At 34.9% G+C, this 20,718-nt stretch overlaps 1 protein-coding gene across 3 annotated transcripts in view; it reads left to right on the top strand.

The window, feature by feature from the left end:
- LOC148948302 (beta-hexosaminidase subunit alpha-like) overlaps positions 1 to 20,718 on the top strand; it is a 376,037-nt gene that overhangs the window by 156,736 nt on the left and 198,583 nt on the right. For all 3 annotated transcript variants that reach the window (XM_089094281.1, XM_089094283.1, XM_089094282.1), the window contains exon 3: positions 15,607 to 15,734. In XM_089094281.1, the coding sequence (XP_088950407.1) occupies positions 15,607 to 15,734 (128 nt within the window). The remainder of the gene's footprint in view (positions 1 to 15,606; positions 15,735 to 20,718) is intronic.

The raw sequence follows: 20,718 nt of genomic DNA, 5'->3' as shown, positions 1-20,718 counted from the left end.
CGGAGCACGATAGGCGTGGGGGAGGGGGTAGTAGCCCGCCAATAACTTTCGACTTTTAAAAATGGTAATAGCCGTTTGAATTTCCAATAGAATGAGCCTGTTTTGAAGTTTCTACGACAACGCCTTCTATAAAAACCTTATATGCCCCAGGGCATAATTTAAACCCATTGCCCTGAGTGTTACGGGGGATTGTCCTCCTCAAAAACATATTTTCTATCTGGAAATCAACTAGCCTACGCTGAACAAAAATGGCTATCTCAAAATTTTGATTGGATGTGTTTTGGGGAATGTTTGGCGTAAGGGGGGGTGGGGGGCTAGGTGCCCTCCAATCACTTTTGACTATTAAAAATGGCACTAGCCCTTTGAAAGCCTGTTTTGAAGTTTCTACGACAATGCCTTCTATAAAAATATTATATGCCCCCAGGGCATAACTTAAAACCCTCGCCCTGATGGTTGTGGGGGAGCGTCCACCTCAAAAACATATTTTCTATCTGGAAATCAACTACGCTTAAAAAATTGGCTAACTCAAAATTTTGTTGGGATGTGTTTGGGGGAATGATGGGCGTGGGGGGGGGGGGGGGCTAGTTGCCCTCCAATCACTTTCGACTATAAAAAAGCGCACTAGGCCTTTAAATTATGAATCGAATGAGCCTGTTTTGAAGTTTCTGCGACAACGCCTTTTATAAAAACCTTATATGCCCCCAGGGCATAACTTAAAACCCTTGCCCCAAGGGTTGTGGGGGTGTTTCCTCCTCCAAAAGATATTTTCTATCTGGAAATCAGCTACGCTGACAAAATGCCTATCTCAAAATTTTGATTGGATGTGTGTGCGATTGGATGTGGGGGAATGATGAGCGTGAAGGGGGGGGGCTAGTTGCCCTCCAATGACTTTTGACTATTAGAAAGGACACTAGCCCTTTGAATTTCCAATGGAATGAGTCTGTTCTGAAGTTTCTACGACCAAGCCTTCTGTAAAAACCTTATATGCTCCAGGGCATAACTTAAAACCCTGCTCTGAGGGTTGTGGGGGAGTGTCCTCCTCAAAAGCTTATTATCTATCTGGAAATCAACTACGTTGAACAAAATGGCTATCTCACACTTTCGATTGCATGTGTTTGGGGGAAAGATTGGCGTGAGGGGGAGGCTAGTTGCCCTCCAATTCCTTTTGAATCTTAAAAAGGGCACTAGCCCTTTGAATTTCCTATCGAATGAGCCTTTTTTGAAGTTTCTACGACAACGCCTTCTATAAAAACCTTATATGCACCCAGGGCATAACTTAAAACCCTTGCCCTGAGGGTTGTGGGGGAGCGTCCTCCTCAAAAACATATTTTCTATCTGGAAATCAACTACGCTGAACAAAATGGCTATCTCAAAATTTTTATTGGATGTTTTTGGGGGAATGAGGGGCGTGGGGGGGGGGGCTAGTTGCCCTCCAATCACTTTTGACTATCAAAAAGCGCACTACCCCTTTAAATTATGAATCGAATGAGCCTTTTTTGAAGTTTTTACGACAACGTCTTCTGTGAAAAGCTAATATGCCCCCAGGGCATAACTTAAAACCCTTGACCCGAGGGTTGAGGGGGAGTGTCCTCCTCAAAAAGATATTTTTTCTCTGGAAATCCGCTACGATGACAAAATGCTTATCTCAAAATTTTGATGGGATGGGTTTGTGGGAATAATAGGCGTTATGGGGGGGGGGGCTATTTGCCCTCCAATCCATTTTGACTGTTAAAAAGGTCACTAGCCCTTTTAATTTCCAATCAAATGAACCTTTTTTGAAGTTTCTATGACAACGCCTTCTATAAAAACCTTATATGCCCCAAGGGCATAACTTAAAACCCTTGTTCTGAGGGTTGTTGGGGAGTGTCCTCCTCAAAAGCCTATTATTTATCTGGAAATCAACTTCGTTGAGCAAAATGGCTATCTCACAATTTCGATTGCATGTGTTTGGAGGAAAGATTGGCGTGGGGGGGGGGGAAGGCTAGTTGCCCTCCAATCCCTTTTGAATCTTAAAAAGGGCACAAGCCCTTTGAATTTCCAATCGAATGAGCCTTTTTTGAAGTTTCTACGACAACGCCTTCTATAAAAACCTTATATGCCCCCAGGGTATAACTTAAAACCCTTTCCCTGAGGGTTGTGGGGGAGTGTCCTTCTCAAAAACACATTTTCTATCTGGAAATCAACTACGCTGAACAAAAAAGTTATATCAAAATTTTTATTGGATGTGTTTGGGGGAGTGATGGGCGTGGGGGGGGGGGGGGGCTAGTTGCCCTCCAATCACTTTCGACTATTAGAAAGTACACTAGCCCTTTGAATTTCCAATGGAATGAGCCTTTTTTGAAGTTTCTACGACAACGCCTTCAATAAAAACCTTATATGCCCCCAAGGCATAACTTAAAACCCTCGCCCTGAGGGTTGTGGGGGAGTGTCCTCCTCGAAAACATATTTTCTGTCTGGAAATCAACTACGCTGAACAAAATGGCTATCTCAAGATTTTGATTGGATGTGTTTGGGGGAACGATGGGCGTGGGGGGGAGGGGCTACTTGCCCTCCAATCACTTTCGACTATTCAAAAGGGCACTAGCCCTTTGAATTTCCAATCGAATGAGCCTGTTTTGAAGTTTCTACGACTTCTATAAAAACCTTATATACTCCCGGGGCATAACTTAAAACCCTTGCCCTGAGGGTTGTGGGGGAGTGTCCTCCTCATAAACGCATTTTCTATCTGGAAATCAACTATGTTGAACAAAATGGCTTTTTTCAAAATTTCGATTGGATGTGTTCGGGGGAATGATTGGCGTGAGGGAGGGGGGGCTAGTTGCCCTACAATCACTTTTGACTATTAAAAAGGGCACCAGAACTCACGATTTCCAATCGAATGAACCCCTTTTGAAGTGTCTACGATGACCCCTTTCATAAGAAGTGCCCTGCTTTAAAGAAAAAAAATAATAAACTGTAGATTATGTCAACATTGATCTTATATGCCCTCAGGGCATAACTTAAAACCCTTGCCCCGAGGGTTGTGGAGATGTTTCCTCCTCAAAAAGATATTTTCTATCTGGAAATCAACTACGCTGAACAAAATAGCTATCTCAGAATTTTGATTGGATGTGTTTGGGGGAATTATGGGCCTGGGGGGGGGGGGCTAGTTGCCCTCCAATCACTTTCGACTATTAATAAGGGCACTAGCCACTCCAATTGAATGAGCCCTTTTCAAAGTTTCTACGATGACTCCTTCGATACGAAGTGCCCGGGTATGGAGTGCCCGGGTACCGTTGTGCCCACATCGTTCTTTACTGCGCGCTGCCTATGATTATTGGGTTCCCCATACTTTGTACTAAATTACCACTTCTTCTGGAATTTCTTCAAACTGTCCATCAGTCTTGGCTTTTCGCTTTGGGCGCACAAATTTGCGCTTTGACGCGCAGACTCGAGCTGTTGCTTTTAATCTTTGGACTTCTAGTACTCTAAACTATGATTTTGCCTGTTTTGGTACTACATGGGATAGGCACTCCTATTTTACGCTTTACACGCTTTTCTTAGCGCTCTATTGTGCGCTTCAGAGCGCCCCTTTGCTTTTTATACAGTCTCCATTGGAATCGCCATATCTTAAAATGTATATTCAGAGGTTTTGATGCTTCTATAGAAATGCTGATGAAGTTTTGCATTTTTTAGCTCTTCGGACGCTCGTAAAGGCGCTTTGGAGTGCCTGATCGACGTGTTTCCCGTCACCATTAGATTACCCGTGCTTTAATCTATGTTTCCATCAATTTTTGTGCTTGTTGCCAGAAGTGCACCATTCTATGCTCTGCAAAACTACTGAAAAATGAGTTTTTTTTAGAAAATTAAAATTACGATTTCGTATATACTGAAATTTATGGGTTTCGTGGCCGTTGGGAGCCTTACAAATCAGGCTTATATTTTTGTGGACAATTTAAAAGCTTTTCTGCTTTTAAATAGTCTATTTTTTGCGTTAGTTTCTTGTTTTCAGGAAAGGACTAGTTTTTAACGATATTACAAATAATGGGAAATATCATAAGTCAGTTTACTTGAATTAGTTTTGCAGATGTATGTTGCATAAACTAAAAGCAGTAACTTTTAGATTAAAAAAACTATAGCTTTAAATTACTCAATCTTCGTTTTTGTTTATGTACTTGAGTCACACACACATTTGCATTAGAATTATTTTTTTTTCCCTACCGTTAAATCACATTTCCCCTTTTTTTCTGCATTTACTTCCTATATAAAAGATTAAAAATGTTAGAAGTTTACTTCCAAATGAAGCAGAAATTCTTATAAAAAAAATCTTTATCTGATTTATCGTCCTTTTTCTATGAATGCTATTATCTTTTGCTGACTTCTTTATAATTTGTCTCAAACCTAACAGTGTCTAAACTCAGCCATTAGAATTTTCATGTATCTTACTTAGAGCTCCAAATCATATATCTTGATGATGAAGATTCTTTCCAATGTTAGGATTTGTATTCCAATAAGGGTTACATTTTTATTGCTTGTAATACAATCTTTCCCCTTGTACGGTAGATATGCACTTAGAAATATTGCTTTTGAAAAGGAAATGAGACAGGTATATTAACCTAAAAGCGTTTCATGAGTATCTACGAATGTCCTTGTCTTACTGTGTGTGTCATGTTTTCATGATCCGAAAAAAGAAAAATGACTTTTTTAGGTAAATCTAAATATGAAACAAGCATTATACAATTATAAATTATCAAACAGTTTGTAATAACGAACTGTAAGTATAGAACAACCCTTGCCAAATATTAAACGAGACTTTAAAAAGCGAAGTTTTGATAATATGTCCAATGAATATCCTTTTTACGGTTCTTTCAAATACACGAAACAAGTAAATTTAGACTTGCGGATAAAATTTTGTGCTAGCCTTACCCTGATTGTTGGTGGATCATGGTTTCCCCACCGTGAAGTACACAAGTGTACGTGGGTGTCACCTGACAGTGATATAAGAAGCCAGATTGGCTATGTTCTAGTGAATAGGCAACATATACGATCGTTAAAGGATGTGTGTACTTACCGAGGCGCAGAATCATATTCAGACCATCAACTGGTGATGGCCAGTTTCAAGCTAAGGAAGAGGACTGTGGTAAAGCGCTAAAAGACTGTCAAGTCCTTTGACATCGGGAAGCTTCAGGATAAAAGTCTTTGGCAAGCTCACTGTGTTAGCTTGCTAACAGGTTTGCGAGTCTTCGACTGAAGACATAATTGCAACAATTGGCGAGGGTTGGGAGTGTATTGTACTCTGTGTGTGCCGTCCCGCTGAAGAAAATATTGATTATGAGAAAAAAAGGGAGCAGTGGATCAGCAACAACTCTTGGAAACTGATGAATGACTGCAAAGAAGCAACAATAATGTTCTCATGCCACTGTGCACTGTCGAGTACAAAGACCATTTAAATCAAATCATAAGCAAGCCAGCAGGGCCGTAAATCAGTCTATAAGATTAGATAGACGGCTGTTTCTCGAAACAAAAGCAGCAGGCGCTGAGGAAGATGCCAGTAAAAGAGCGAACAGTCTATCATATCACAAAAGAAATCATGGGAAATTTCAGCACGCCGGTGTCTGCGATCGAAAGTGAGGCTGGCAAGCTTCCAACAAAAAGAATGCCATACTAAGAGATGAGTAGCACGACTTTTGACAAGGCAGATCGTGTGCTGATTTGATATTTAGTTTGAGAATACTCATAGGAGAATCGAATGAATGACAGACTGAGATTATTATTGCCTTCATTGGCTTTTTGTAGACGTTTGATTCAGTCCACAGAGATCCACTGTGGATGATTTTACTCTATTATGGATTCCTTCTTAAGATTGTCCCCATGACTATCGTATTATACGAGGATGGGCTAAGTGTCATGGGGACTGATGATGGGTACATTTCCGACTGGTTTAGTGTAAAGTCTGGTGTCCGCCACGGATGTATCTTGTCCCAGTGCTGTTTGCTATACTCACTGACAACATCTTCTGAATATGTAGTTTCACAAGAGGAATCCATCTAAGCCAAAACCGCAAGCTTTGTGACGACGATTTTGCTGATGATATAGCCCTCCTACTTCATTTAAGAGAGGAGCTGCGGACGAATATCACTGAGCTTTTCAAAATGGCCGAACTAGTTGGTCTGTCAATCAGTACACAGAAAACAAAGCTAACCTGCCCCTTAACAACCCTACCTGCCCACCACTCAAAGTTGGGTCTGATTGACTAGAGGAGGTGGAAGAGTTTAAGTACTTTGGTAGTCTTATTAAATATTACAGGAAATTCAAGCGGGGACTCACCACACGCATTGCATTCGTAGGTACCGTAGTGCCTTCAATAAACTAAGAAATTTATGGAAGAGTGTAGCATATTCCTTGGTCATGTGCTGACTCTTCATCAGTGACGTCCTCTTCGTACTAATGTACGGATGTGAATCTCAGGCATTGACCAGGAAGCTGGAAAATGAAATCCAGCGATTTGAGAAAATTTGTCTTCGACGCATCCTTATTACCCATTGGACCGATAAGATCACTAACATTCTATACTTGAAAAAAACAAAGCAGCTGCTAATGATCAATAAAATTGCAAGTAACTGATGGCGTTATTGGGGCCACATGATGTGGATGGGTAATATGTGTGAGGATAGGCTTCCCTCAAGATTTTTGGTGTTGTAAACCCCACCCGGTATCAGGAGATGTCGACGAAAAAGGCAACACACGGCCGTTACTTTGATTAGGATACTGTGCTGTACAGATAGTCGCTCCATGTTCTTTGGTCTAAAGCACAAAAGAGGTCGTCATGGAGAGGCACTGTTATCACCTTATGCACCAGCTGGTGTGGGAAGACCCAAGTCTAAGTTGCACATACAAAGTTAGAAGCCCTGAGAGTTTTGTTCAATTTTAGAAAGACCAAAGAAACACCTGATTTGTCTGATTTGGGTGCAATCTCGAGGAGAATTGAATCATCATGTTCACCATTCCTCATGAACCGCATTGTGGGGGTTTTAAGCTCCAATCTACCAAAACTCTAAATTTTGCATTTTTTTCTGAGAAATTTGTTAACGAATGTTAGTAGTAATAGGGGTTTCAGATCCGGCTACAGCCCCCCTACGGACATTTTCCAAGATGTTGGTCTATTGTTTACATATCGAATTTCAAATGACCTTGTCAATGACGTAGGTTTCTGCAGTGGGTTGACTATGGAGGGTCTACGTCATTTTTTTTATTCCGAAAAGCCTTATGAATCCACGGGCTAGGTATCCTATTTTCCTATTTAATGGGTTTACTATTGAAGGTCAACGACACTTGTTTTGAATCCGAAATTTTTAACAAATACAGCCGGTATTTATTTTTAATGCTTCCGAGCACAATGGTTTTCCCGTTACTAGACTGAATGGCTGACACACGGCACCCTCTAGCAGACATTATTACACATATAGTATTTTTTGGGCATTTTCCTGCAAAAATGTTCGTTTACACTAGAATCGATCATTTAAACTTAATGAAAAATCCCCATTAGCGTTTTTTTCTGATGACTCCTACCAATTGAGGCCAGCAAGGCACAAAGTACCAGCCTGATGACACTTTCTGGTGCACATTATCACGCCTAACGGTTTTTTAACCTTTCCCCCAAAAAACAAATTTATAAACTAAAAATGGCCATTGTTTTTGTCTGAACAGTGGAAACTTGCCATTGATTAGTTCAAAAAGTTATAAGTTTTAAGGTTTTTGCTTAAAAAATTTAGTTTTAAATTTTGTTTATTTTATACTTTATAGCTCTTTAAAGATTTCACTTTTAAAGTTTAGATCTGAGTTTCTTTTTTTATGACTTTAAAATTTTTGTTGTTAATTTTATTTTGAAGTTTTTGTTTTTTGGTTTTAGTTTTAAGGTTTTACGAAGTGTTTTTGTGTTAAATTTTCAGTTTTAAAATTTCAATTTTAAAGTTTCAATTTTAAAGTTAGTTTTAAAAGTTTTAGTTTTAAACCGTCAGTTTTAAAGTATTTATTTTGAAGTTTCTGTTTTAAAGTTTAGTTTTAATCTTTTAAGTTTTAAATTATCAGTTTTAAAGTCTAGGTTTCATTTTCTTTTAATTTAAAGGTAGTTTTAAAAGTTTTTTGTTTTATTATAAAGTTTTACGCTTAATATTTTAGTTTTAAAGTTTTTTTTTAATTTTAGACATAAAGTTTTAGACATAAAGTTTTTGGTTTCAAATTATCAGATTTAAAGTTTAGATCTTAATTCTTTTATTATAAGTTTTAATTTTAAAAGATTTGATTTTGAAGTTGATAGTTTTAATGATTTTAGTTTTAAAGTTTAGATCTTAAAGTCTTAAAAATATTCATTTTATGGTTTTAATCACAAAGTTTTTGGATTCAAATTATTAGTTTTAAAGTTTAGGCCTAATTTTTTTAGATTTAATATGAAAGTTGTAATTTTAAAATTTGAGTCTTAAAGTTTTATTTTATAAGCGATAGTTTTTAAAAGTTTTCGGTATTAAGGTTTTACTTTTAAAGCTTTATTTTTAATGTTTTTATATTTTTTTCTAGATTAAAATTTTTTTTTTAAACTTTTATTTTTAAGTTTTGGTTTTGCAGTTTTAGTTTTATGGTTTTACGAATAGTTGTTTTAATTTCAATTATCAGTTTTAAAGTTTCAATTTTAAAGTTAGTTTCAGAAGTTTTTGTTTTAAATTGTAAATTTTAAAGTTTTGTTTTAAAGTTTCCCTTTTAAGTTTTCCTGTTTAGTGTTAAAATTTCAAGTTTTAAATTATCAGTTTTAAAGTGCAGGTTTCATTTTCTCTTTATTTAAAGGGCGATTTTAAAAGTTAATTCTTATTTATAAAGTTTTACGCTTAAAGTTTTGAAGTTTTAGTTTTAAAGCTTTTGTTTTAAAAGTTAATGTTTTAAAATTTTAGACATAAAGTTTTTTGTTTCAAATAATCAGATTTAAAGTTTAGATCTTATTTCTTTTATTTTAAAAGTTTTAGGTTTAAAAGATTTTTATTTTAAAGTTTATAGTTTTAAAGATTTTAGCATTAAAATTTAGATCTTAAAGTTTCTTACAATTTCAGTTGTATTTTGAAAAGTTTTTTCTAAGGTTTTACTTTTAAAGTTTTAAATTTAAAGCTTTAGTTTTAAAAGTTTTGAGTTTTAAAGTAATTATTTTAAGAAGTTTTTGGGGTTTAAGGTTTTGTTTTTAAGTCTTAGCTTTAATATTTTTCTTTTCTAATTTTTAAGTCTTAGTTTTAACTTTGATTTTGAAGTTTCAGTTTTAAAGGTTCAATTATAAAGGTTTTAGTTTAAAAGTATTCGTTTTAAGGTTTTACTCACAAAGTTTTCGGATTCAAGTTATCAGTTTTGAAGCTAAAGTCTTATTTATCTTATGAGCTTTAGTTTTGAGTTTTTCCAAATGTTTCAGTATTAAAAGTTTAGTTGTACAAAAATTTTAATTTATCAGTTTTAAATTTTAGGCCTTAAAAGTTCTATTTCTTTTTCTAATTCAAGTTTTTCCTTAATTTAGATAATATGAGTTCTAGTTTTAAAGTTTGAGTTTTAAAAGTTTTATTTTTAAAGCAAGTTTTTAAAGTTTTCAGTTTTAAGGTTTTAGCCTACCTTTAAAGTTTTAGTTTTAATGTTTTTTTTTTTAAACTTCTATTATGAAGTTTTGGTATGCAGTTTTAGTTTTAGGGTTTACCTTAGTTTTGTGTTTGCTTTAAATTTTCAGTTTTAAAGTTTTAACTTTAAAGTTTCAATTTTGAAGTTACTTTTAGAAGTTTTAGTTTTAAATTGTCAGTTTTAAAGCTTAGGTCATAAAGTTCTTTTTAATTTAAAAGTGTCGCGTCAACCTATCGCAAACTTACCTAACTTAAATGGCTTAAACCTTAAAACTAACCTAAATGAAGTATTTTATGTTTTATAAGAAGTTTTTTTTTATTTTGTGGGAATCTTCACTAAAAACTTAGTGATTAAAACTTCAAAACTAAAAATTATTAAAGCAAAAACCTTTAATACTAAAATTGTATGACTAAAATATTCAAACTAAGACTAGAACTTTAAAACTGTAACTTCAAAACTAAAATTTTAATACTTAAAGTGAAGAAATAAAAAATTAAAAAATAAAACTTTAAAACAAAAATCTTAAAACTCTAAAAAAAAATTTTTAAGAATATAACTCTAAAACTTAAAATTTCCTAACTAAAAACTTAAAAACGGAAAATTCAAATAAAAAATTTAAGAATAAAACTTCAAAACTAAAAAAAGATCTTTCGAAACTAAAACTTTTTAATTAAAAACAATTTTAAGACCTAAACTTTAAAACTGACAATGTAGAACTCCGAAACTGACTTAAAACCTGATTATTTAAAACTTAAAAGTTTAAAACTAAGCTTTAAAACATAAACTTTAAAATAAAAACTTCATAACTTTAAAGCTGACAATTTAAAACTAAGACTTCAAAAAATAACTTTAAAATTAAAACTTTAAAACTGAAATTTTAATTCAAAGAAACCTCGTAAAACTTTAAAAGTAAAACTAAAAAACCAAAATTTCAAAATTAAAGTTATACATCGAAAATTTCAAAATCAATAAAAAAAGAAACTTTAAGATCTAAACTTTAAAGTATAATCTTTGAAAACTATTGTGTAAAATAAAACAAAATAACATATATCATTCAATAACATACATTTCATATAGGCAAGTGCATCTATTGGAGCAAAAATCAGTAGTATTGGGATGCTTTTGCCCTTTCATGTGGGAAGGGTTGGAAACATGCAATCAATTCACTTATTCTATTAAGCGGGACATGGGAATTCTCCGCGCCTGGATTTGGTTGTTTCGTAGAATCTCTTGCAAATCAAAATATTAGAAAGTTCTTCATAGTCCAAAGGATTAGCGCTCCATTCCATTTAAGGAGAATCCCTTTCGAATCCTAATGTGGACATCCTCCTCAGTCACAACCAGGGCTGTCCCACGGGCCCCTGAAGTCTAGTATGTGCCGCGAGATTGCGTCATCCTTAACATGAGTAAACATTCCCTATTACATAAAAATCAAGGAAATCTTAAAAAATATCTAGTTGAAAATTGTCTTAAAAATGTCTTGTAATGTCTTGAAACTTCTTGAAAAACATCTTGAAGAAAAATGTCTTAAAAAACCTCTTGAAATGTCTTGAAACGTTTTGAAAAGCGTCTTCAAGAAAATCTCTTAAAACCGTCTTGAAAACTCTTGAAGAAAACATTCCTTGTTACGTAACAGCCAAAAGTAAACAACCCCTTTTACGTAATAACCACCTGCATCTCTTAGAAAACATTCTCTAGTACGTAACATGACCAACATCTCTTATAAAACATTCCCTATGACGTAATTAACACCTGCGTCTTGAAGAAGCTTAAAAAAAGTGTTTGGACTGGGATTCAAACGGGGTACTTTCCCTTTATCGTGCTTAAGGCCTCAGTACTATCTTTATCGGTGGAAAAAAGATGAATTATGTTTAAGTTATAGAAAATGTAGATAAAAATATGTTAGCAAACTTCTAGACTCTTAGAAGCGCCGTAAGGCATTTTTGGAAAATATTTAAGATACGCCCTTGGGTTTTGGCGTCTATTAGGTGATGATTGTCCTATAATTCTGATGTTTTCTTGAATTCCCGTATTTATTGTAATAATTACTTGGACTGTGTAATAAATGAGTGTGATCAATTTTCTCTAGGTGTTTCCGAAGATGGAGCTATTCCATCTGATTTCGAGAAACTAATCCCTTGTTTTGATATTCTAACCACGAACTGAGTTAATAACTTCATTCTTTTTTTTGCAATTAATCTTGAAAGACAGCTATCTCAAATTAATTGTGATTACAACTATGCTAGTTTTCTTTCGAAATAGTAAATTGTCTATTTGGAGATTCGTGTATCGTACGCAGAAGCTGCACATTCTTAGCATAACAATACAAAGCGCAGATATTTTAAAATTTTGATATTACATATTATAATGGCTGTTTTTCATATACTAGACCAAAACATAATATGGTGATTTAATATTATACTCATCACGCCTTTACTATTGTCACCTCTTCTTTTTTGCAATTTTTGGAAAATATGTAAGATATGCCTTTTTATTTTGGGTACCACGATGTTATCGCTGTATCGTAAATTTCCCCGTGTATGTTTTATTTGTTCTCCCTTTTTGCAATTAATATTAAGAGTGTCGCATTAAAAGAAAGAGATCAACTTTCTCTAGACATCTCAGAAGATGGAAATGTCTTGGTTGATTCCCTAGAAATTAATTTTTGTTTTAATATACTCGTCACGGACTGAGTTGATCATATATTCTTTTTTGCAATCAACCTTGAAACGATGGTCTCAGATGAACTATGGTGCCATTCATAATAATTTGCAATAGACCTGGTTAATTTCAAAATAGAGATTTGCGCGTTATAAGCAAAAGCTACACGGGATTAGCAGAGTATAACAAATCAAGGAGAGCTTGATACATTTAACATTTAGTATTTTAATAAATATTTTTGGTATATCAGGCTAATATATCAGATATTAATTTTACCCATCGTTTGAGTTTAATCACTTCTTTTTTGCAATTCTTTGCAAATGTTCAGTTACACCCTCTGGTTCTGGATACTACGATCTCATCTTTGTCTTAGAATTTCTACTTATTTTCTGACATGTCCCGTGTGTTTTTTATTTCATCTCATCTTTTGCAATTAATACTTAGAATGTCGTTGCGAGAGAAAGGGATCAATTTTCTTTAGGCGTCTCAGAGGATGGAATCCATCTGATTTCCTAGAAATTAATCTCTTGTTTTAATGTACTCATCACGGATGGAGCTGATCATTTCTTTTTTTTTTTTTTTACAATCAACCTTGAAAAGGGATGGTCACAGATAGATTATAATTACAAAAAGATATGGTTAAATATGGATAAATATGGTTAGTTTTCTAAATAGAGGTTTTCATGGCACATGCAGGAGCATGTGCCACGCATGGCACTGCAACACTTCAGCAATATATTAAAACGTTTGATATAAGGAGCATGTGCCAAGCATGACACTGCAACACTTCAGCGATATATTAAAACGTTTAATATAATATATTGATCTAATTTAAGTTTGATTTAATATACGTTACTGACACATAATGTTAAAACATCGGGATGACTTTTTAACATTCTCGTCACGAACTAAATTAATAACTTTTACATTTTTGGAACTAAAATTGAAAGATTTCAGATGAACCATGATTCCAATGGAAGTTTTTAAGTGTCCGAAGGCCCACACACAATGAGATTTTACTAATACCGAAATTCAGGGATTCAGGAAGTTCAGAGGCTGAGGAAATTCAGAGATTCAGGAAATTCTGGGATTCAGGAAGTTCAGAGGTTCAGGAAATTCAGGGATTTAGGAAGTTCAGAGATTCAGGAAGTTCAGAGGTTCAGGAAATTCAGGGATTCAGGAAATTCAGGGATTGTTTTATCTCAGATCTCATATAGTCCTCGTTTCTCTTGTCGCACAAATATTCTTTACGGGATTCAGTAGCTCCGAATATCTAAGTTCCTTTTTTGTTCCACTTTTCTATTTATTGTTTATTTTTTATTTGTAGTTTTTCTTTGTCTGGATAAAGTTAGGGTACTGGACAATCAGAAAATTCTGTGAAAAATTCTAAGTTTAATCAATAATAAAAAAAAAATCTCGGTATTAGTAAACTTTTATTGTGAATGGGTTAAATCAAACGAAAAGTGTATGAAGTAGAAATTTTTATAGAAGGTGCGTAAGCCTCATAGACTTAGGAGACTTCAGCTTTACGTCATTACCAAAAAGAAAGGGTATGTACTATACTCTTTTCAAGAAACTAGAATTTGAAACCTCCCACCTTGATAGGTCTTATCCTTGGTCTTATCTTTGCGAAGGTATTATCCTTGTATGGTTTACCGGACAAATACATTGAAGTGATTAGTGTTATGTAGGAGGATAACACTGCGGTTAAGGTAGGAAATGAGGTTAGTAGCTGGTTTTGTATTTAATCGGGAGTTAAGTAGGGTCATGTCCTATCCCCTTTTATATGGATCATTTTGATGGACTTTGTCTTAAGGAGCATAGGAAAGGGTATGGGAGAACACGGAATCAAATTGAGAGGAAAAACTTTCCTGGACCTAGATTGTGTCTATCATTTAGGAATCCTAGAGGAAAGTGTGAGCAAAATGAATGAGCTTTTAGAGGTCTTGCGAGTTCAGGGTGCTAGAATAGGTTTGGAAAGCAATGTTAAGAAGACTAAGTCGCTAAGGCTAGGAACAAGTGAAGGTGATTAGGTGACGCTGGGTAACGAAAAGATTGATCAGGTAGACACCTTCACTTACCTTGGTAGTATTATTAGTAAAGACGGTGGGAGTAGTGAAGATGTTAATAGTAGAATAACCAGTTGGAAAAAGTTTGGAAGAATAGGCAGATAAGTCTGCAAACCAAAACTAGAATATTGGAAGCTACAGTGATGACAGTGGTTAAATATGGTTCTGAAGCGTGGGTGCTCCGAAAACGGATAAAGATTTGCTAGATGTTCTCCAGATAAATTGACTACGGATTGTTCTGGGTATCCGACTGACTGACCGTAGGCTGTAGGAAAAGTACGGTTCAATCCCGCTTTCTAGGGCTATAATGAGAGAAAGGTCGAGATGGCTATGGCTCGGTCTGTGGACGAAAAATGACAGATTGTCAAAGATTGTCCTTCCAAACGGACAACCAACCGTCTAGGGTTAAACGGAAAGGAGGTCGCCCGCGGTTGGTGTGGGAAGATGTCATAAAGCGAGATTTAAGTGAAATGAAAACATCCTCGGAGGGGTAAAGAGAGAGGCTTTAGATAGGATTGGATGGAGGAGGAGTGTGCTTAACTGTGTTGGCCTCAGGCGGCGTGGTGCTGCGATGAGTTGTTAGTAGTAGTAGTAGTAGTAGTTGATGGGTTTTTATATAATGGCCGTATTGCAGAGCCTTATATATTTCATGGACAAAAAACAAGCTCTCACTTTAAGAGTAATTTTGCCAATTAATTCATCTTGCCATATACGACTTCGAAGCTGTATTATGATGATTATGTTTTGATTTAAGATAATTATGTATTATATTTTTACGGATTTCATTGTTTTTAGAAAACACTTCTAAAGGTTTTTCATTTAGACCCATGAAGGCAAAGAATGTTTAATGCATTTAATAACCTCATCTTTGTTCTTCTGTAAGTGTATGGAAATGTATGGTATGCCCTTTTACTTTTTGCAGGATATGCCTTAGATTCACTCTCAAACCATACTCTAGGCTTAGTTTAGGTAGGATATTTGTGTTTCTACTGTGCTATTCTGTTGTCCTATCTTGACAATCATCTTCTAATATCATGTTTTCTCAATTCTAATTTAGATTCTACTTTGACTCCTAAAGTTGAAGTGAGAGCGAGTGAAGGATTCAGAATGAAAGATCAGTAATTTAGTTAGTATTTTACTCACTCCTATTGCTCATTTTCAAGCTTACTCATTTCTCAATTCTACTTTTCACTTGAGCACTGATGCTCACTTCGATTTTGTCGTAATTATTAAACATTTAAATATTTTATCATAGATGAATTGAAGATTGACACTGATGACAATCCAGGTGAAGCTCTTTTGTTGTCTCAATCGGTCTGGGGTATTCTAAGAGGCCTCGAGACTTTTAGCCAGCTAATTTACTCTTCTCCAAACGGTATTGCTGTAAGTAAACTACAACTATTTTAAGTTTTCTGTTACAACAAATTTTCAAAATAATAAAAATCTGTTGAAATTTTTCATTAAGATCTTTGTGTATGATCCTTGACACTTCAATGCTAATTAGTAAAAATCCTTAAGGTCAGAATATGTATATCCGGTTTCTATTCAAACATTACTGGTTTCTATTCTTCCGGACTGTCCGGTTTCTATTCGGTGATTATCCGGACATATAAATGCTTTAAAGCTAACTTAATAGTATTATGTATGTGCATTAATCGTTATTAGCCAAAATTAACAGCTGTGGCTGTTACTTTGCAGAGCTAAGCCAATATTAAAGAACCTACGAAGTTTTGATATTTATTTTAAAGTTTTTTTATAGGCTTAAAAGCCAGGTTTTCTTAGAAAACACTGCTTTTGATCAAAATGATTGAGTCATTCAAACTTCTATCAATCACCGTCAACACTTGACTAAAGCGTCAACCAGGCTCCTAGAAGGTCAATCATGCTTGAGTCAGTCGATTTACGGAAAGTTTTTATCAAAGTGGTTGACCGTCTAAGGCCTTCTTTACAGAAGTTTGTAATTTCCAAGAACATTAAAGACTAGTTATCACGCAAATGTCTTCTCCAGCTTTTACCATACTATTAAATCGGCTTCCCCTTTTTTCTACTTGCTTATGTCACTGTCTCTACGCTTGGGAGTGCCATGTTTTTGGGAGTTCCATGTTTTTTCTCTTAAATATGAGATGTTTTGTTATGAATTTAAATCGATTGGCTGTAAACCAAAAAAAAACTTCTACAGAACTGAAATTTACGCTAAGACAATGTATTGTTCAATTTTTGCAGAAAAGAGATGTTTAGGAAAATAAATTTCAATTTTCGTACCATATCGAAGGAACTTTCTGTTGGCATTAAGTAGCCAATTTACTCTAGATACCTAGTTGACTGAACCAAATTTGTTAATATAAAAAAATTTCGATCACCAAATTTTTTAATATTTTTTTTATGGTAGTCCTTGTTTTTAAAGAATATTAAATAATAAAAAAAACTTTTTTTTCTAATGAAAGTAAGGAGCAACATTAAAAATTAAAACGAACAGAAATTATTCCGTATATGAAAGGGGCTGCCTCCTCCTCAACGCCTCGTTTTTTACGCTAAAGTTTTTTATTGTTTCTAAAAGTAGAGTTATGAGAAAGAGTCAAACTTTATCGTAAAGAGCGAGGCGTTGAGGAGGGGAGAGTCCCTTTCATATACGGAATAATTTCTGTTCTTTTTAAGTTTTAATGTCGCTCCTTACTTTCAGTTAAAAAAACTTCTTTTTTTAAATTTAATTTTTGAACATTTTTGAATTAATAGAGGGTTTGATTTTGGCTCACCTTATATGAATAATTAAAAAAAAAATAGTATATTAGTTTTACTTTTATTTGGTTAAATGGCTTTCTCGAAAGTTGTTTTTTTTTTATCTACGAACGTTTTTATTATTAATAAATATACTTAACTTACGAATTAACTTACGTAACGAGCCTATATAGGCTTTCCATATATTTTTAATACGTATATTAGGGGATTCGCCCCCTAGTCAGTACCTCGCTCTTTACGATAAAGTTCGAACTTTGTTCCAATTCTTTAAAAATGACCCCTTAATCACAAAGGCAGTTAATTAGAATAAATAGCTCTTATGAAAGTACTAAAAATCTTTGGCTTAAAGAGCGAGGCATTGACTAGGGAGCGAACCCAATCATGTACTTAACAATTTCTGTTCGTTTTAAGTTTTGATGTGGCTCCTTACTTTCAGTTGAAAATCTTGTATACAGTTAAATAATTTAAGGTTAAAACTTAAAAAAATATATAAACAAGTAGATTTGATCAGGTTGGCCTCTTAAAGCCTTAAGTAAAAGAGACATGAGCTGATTGGAACAAAACGATTGGAGAAAAACATGGAATCATGCCCCCTCTCACCCTTTTGTAATTTATAAAAAATTCTTAATTTGCAAGGTATTACCGGAAAATTTCTGGGACAAATAATCTTGACCTCACTCTGCAGGAAAATCCAATGCTTGGGCAAACAGTGTTTAACTCTTCAAAAACTGTAAAACCCTGAATTTTTATGCCATTTGATCAATGCTTAAAATTTCTGATATATCTTTCGATTCTACTCCTTTAATCTAAACGCCTTTTAAATTTTCTTTTAAAACTTCTAGTAACTGCATGCTACGTTATTCTATTCAATGATCTTCTCATTCTTTCTTATACCCTATTAACATCAGTCGTTTTTTATCTGGTTATGGATTCCTTTTTTGTTTTGGAGTGCTTCCATACATTATAAATTTCTATAGTTGTCTGATCCTCCAATATTACCTTATTGAAATCCTCCCAGGAGATTTTTTTTTATAGTGAATATGATTCTTTCAAGGGAATATTAGTGGTTAATCAGGACGGATGAATAGGTAAGCTATTCCCTACTTTTTAATGTTTTGAAAGTGAAGAGCTCTTAATAGGGTAATGTTTAATTTATTAAATTTTAATGAACTAATAATGGGGTGTTACTTTTTTTTTACAACATCGCTTCTTGATAAATGGAAAATTGTATGGAAAGTGTATCCAACCACCTTTTTCTAAGAAATTTTCTCTTCTTTGTGAGCCTTTGTAAAGACAACTAGGGAAACTCCCCACAACTGCCGTATCGATGAAAATCTGGATGGACTTGATATACAAAGAAACTGTATGGAGCTAGGTGGTTAAAAGGGCGTGTCTGCTGTATTTCAGAATCTGCTAAGGGCTTTGACTTGAAATTTTCAGGGCATGGTGAACTAAATCAAAAGACGGTGTGCAAATCTTTGTTGTCATAAGGGTAGGTGCAATATCTCAGGAAACGGTTGTGCGCCTAGCTCATAGAAAGCTTGAGAGGGCTGTTCATCTAAATCAAAAGGCACTCAATGTATCGATATTATTAAGAAGACATATCCAGGGCTCGGATTTAGTCCCTAAAAGTCCCTAAAGTCCCTTTTTTTTGCTAAAGTCCCTTGACTCTCCAAAAAGTCCCTAAAATTCCCTATTTGGAAACATGGTATATTTGAAATTGAAGCATGATATACTTGGAAGATTTTCTTTTAATAATATAAAATCTCCACATATCTGGCTGTACTGATCTCTTGGTATTGGTGTTATAGTTCAGCAAGGAGCAACAAAACAGTGGGAACTTTGTCTATGGCCAAAGTGTCTATTAACTGTTGTACACATAGGCAGCTAATAACAGCACACAATTTTGTTGGGTGAAAAAGATGCTTACATTGTGTTACCCTTAAAGGATAGAGTATAACTTTGGGCTATAGGGTGGGTGGGATGGATTGGTCGTATTGTGGTAATGTTCAAGGATAGATAATTTCCTTTAGCTTCATGAAATGAATCATACCAGTATAAGTTTGTTCAGATTGACTTGTATTCCAATGTTACAAATTATATATTTTTTCCCTCTAAAGATTAGTTGATAAACTAATAGCAGGTTGGGTGAGAAGAGGTGAGTGCCATGGGTGAAATGTTCAGATGCCAAATTCTTGGACTTGGTGGTTTTCCAGATGAAATATAACCTAGTTCTCTGTAGTGTATTTAGAAAAGACAATGGCCAAGTGCAAATTTTGTTGATCCTGGTTAAGTAAAGGAGACAGTGGCAGAGTGGCAGAAAGATAAATGGATGGTGTAGGAATGGTGATGGTGAGTTTTCTTTTTTACTGCAAAATATGCGGGAAAAAACTTAGCTGTCACAAGGCTATTCCATCTCGAATTAACATGCTTGATAAGATGAGCGCTAGAAATAGGTTGCAATCCATCTCAGTCTATTATAATTATGATTGTGTGGATCTGCTAGATAACAGTCCCAATCAGAAAAGCCATAAGCTAACAATGGAAGCAAAATTCTTGAGATGTTTTGTGACAAAGATGCTGCATACAAAGCAGAAATCATCTGGGTACTCGAGTCCTTGCAAGCTTCCTTGTCTGCAGGTCTGTGTGATGGATTCATTGATGTCTTTGAAGCCATGTTCCCTGGTAAGCTACCACCAAGGATGTAAGTGATTTCAAAAAAAGTTATGTACCTGATAACTGATGCACTACACACACTGTAAACTGAATCTTATGAAGGACATAGATGAAGCTCACTTTTCTTGAATATTACAAAACTACAAACAGTGGAGGAAAAAAGGGCTAAAGACTAAACTGTGCTCTTGGTCCTGTTAAAGAAACCAATTTGTGAGCCACAATCTGGTGACGTATTTCATGGGGCATTGAAATGGTGATGACATTACAAAACAAAGATATCATGAATTTGGAGCTAGATTTTACTTCTTGAAAGACTAATAATCATAGGTATTGATGGGGGTAATATCAACTAAAAGGTATGGTTGGAAATGAATGCATCGAAGGAGGAAAAGGTTTTGAAAGAGCTTATAAAAGTATTCAAAGGTATCATCCATGTTGTTCACAATGAATTTATTAAAGAGCTCCAGGAATTTTGCAAGGAGTCATCCAACTTTGTTGTCATCTTGAGGCATTTTTTCCTAAGCTGACCTGCATGACATAAGGATTTTTGAGAATGCCAGAAAAATAAAGGTGTCCTATACAATAGTTCCATTCAGTACGTCCCAACAAGCTGGCTGTCGTTGGGTCCTGTTGTTCGCCAAGTGGTTGATTAGTGGCCGGCACTCTTGGAGTATTTTGCATTACGGGCCATTGAAGAGACATTTGAAGAATGTCGTTTAGTCAGAAAAGTACTTCAAGATTGTAAGCCACCTAAAAAAGAAAAGATATGCTTGCAGAACTCGAATTTGTGTATTCATGGTCTCAGCTTTTTACGCAATTCCCAGCTGCATTTCAGAAGAACAAACCCCTTGTGCACACTCTTCTTGCCACGTTGAAAAACTTACTTCTCACTGTTTTTAGAACTTCTGAAACCCATACTTTCTCATGTCTGCTGATGAAATTTCTACCAGCTTGC

Source organism: Artemia sp. Qi Xiang Cuo, chromosome 9 (assembly GCF_049724085.1).
Source record: "Artemia sp. Qi Xiang Cuo chromosome 9, ASM4972408v1, whole genome shotgun sequence".
Lineage (NCBI taxonomy): Eukaryota > Metazoa > Arthropoda > Branchiopoda > Anostraca > Artemiidae > Artemia > Artemia sp. Qi Xiang Cuo.
Note: the sequence above shows the minus strand (reverse complement) of the source record. Positions and strands in the feature narration are given on the sequence as shown.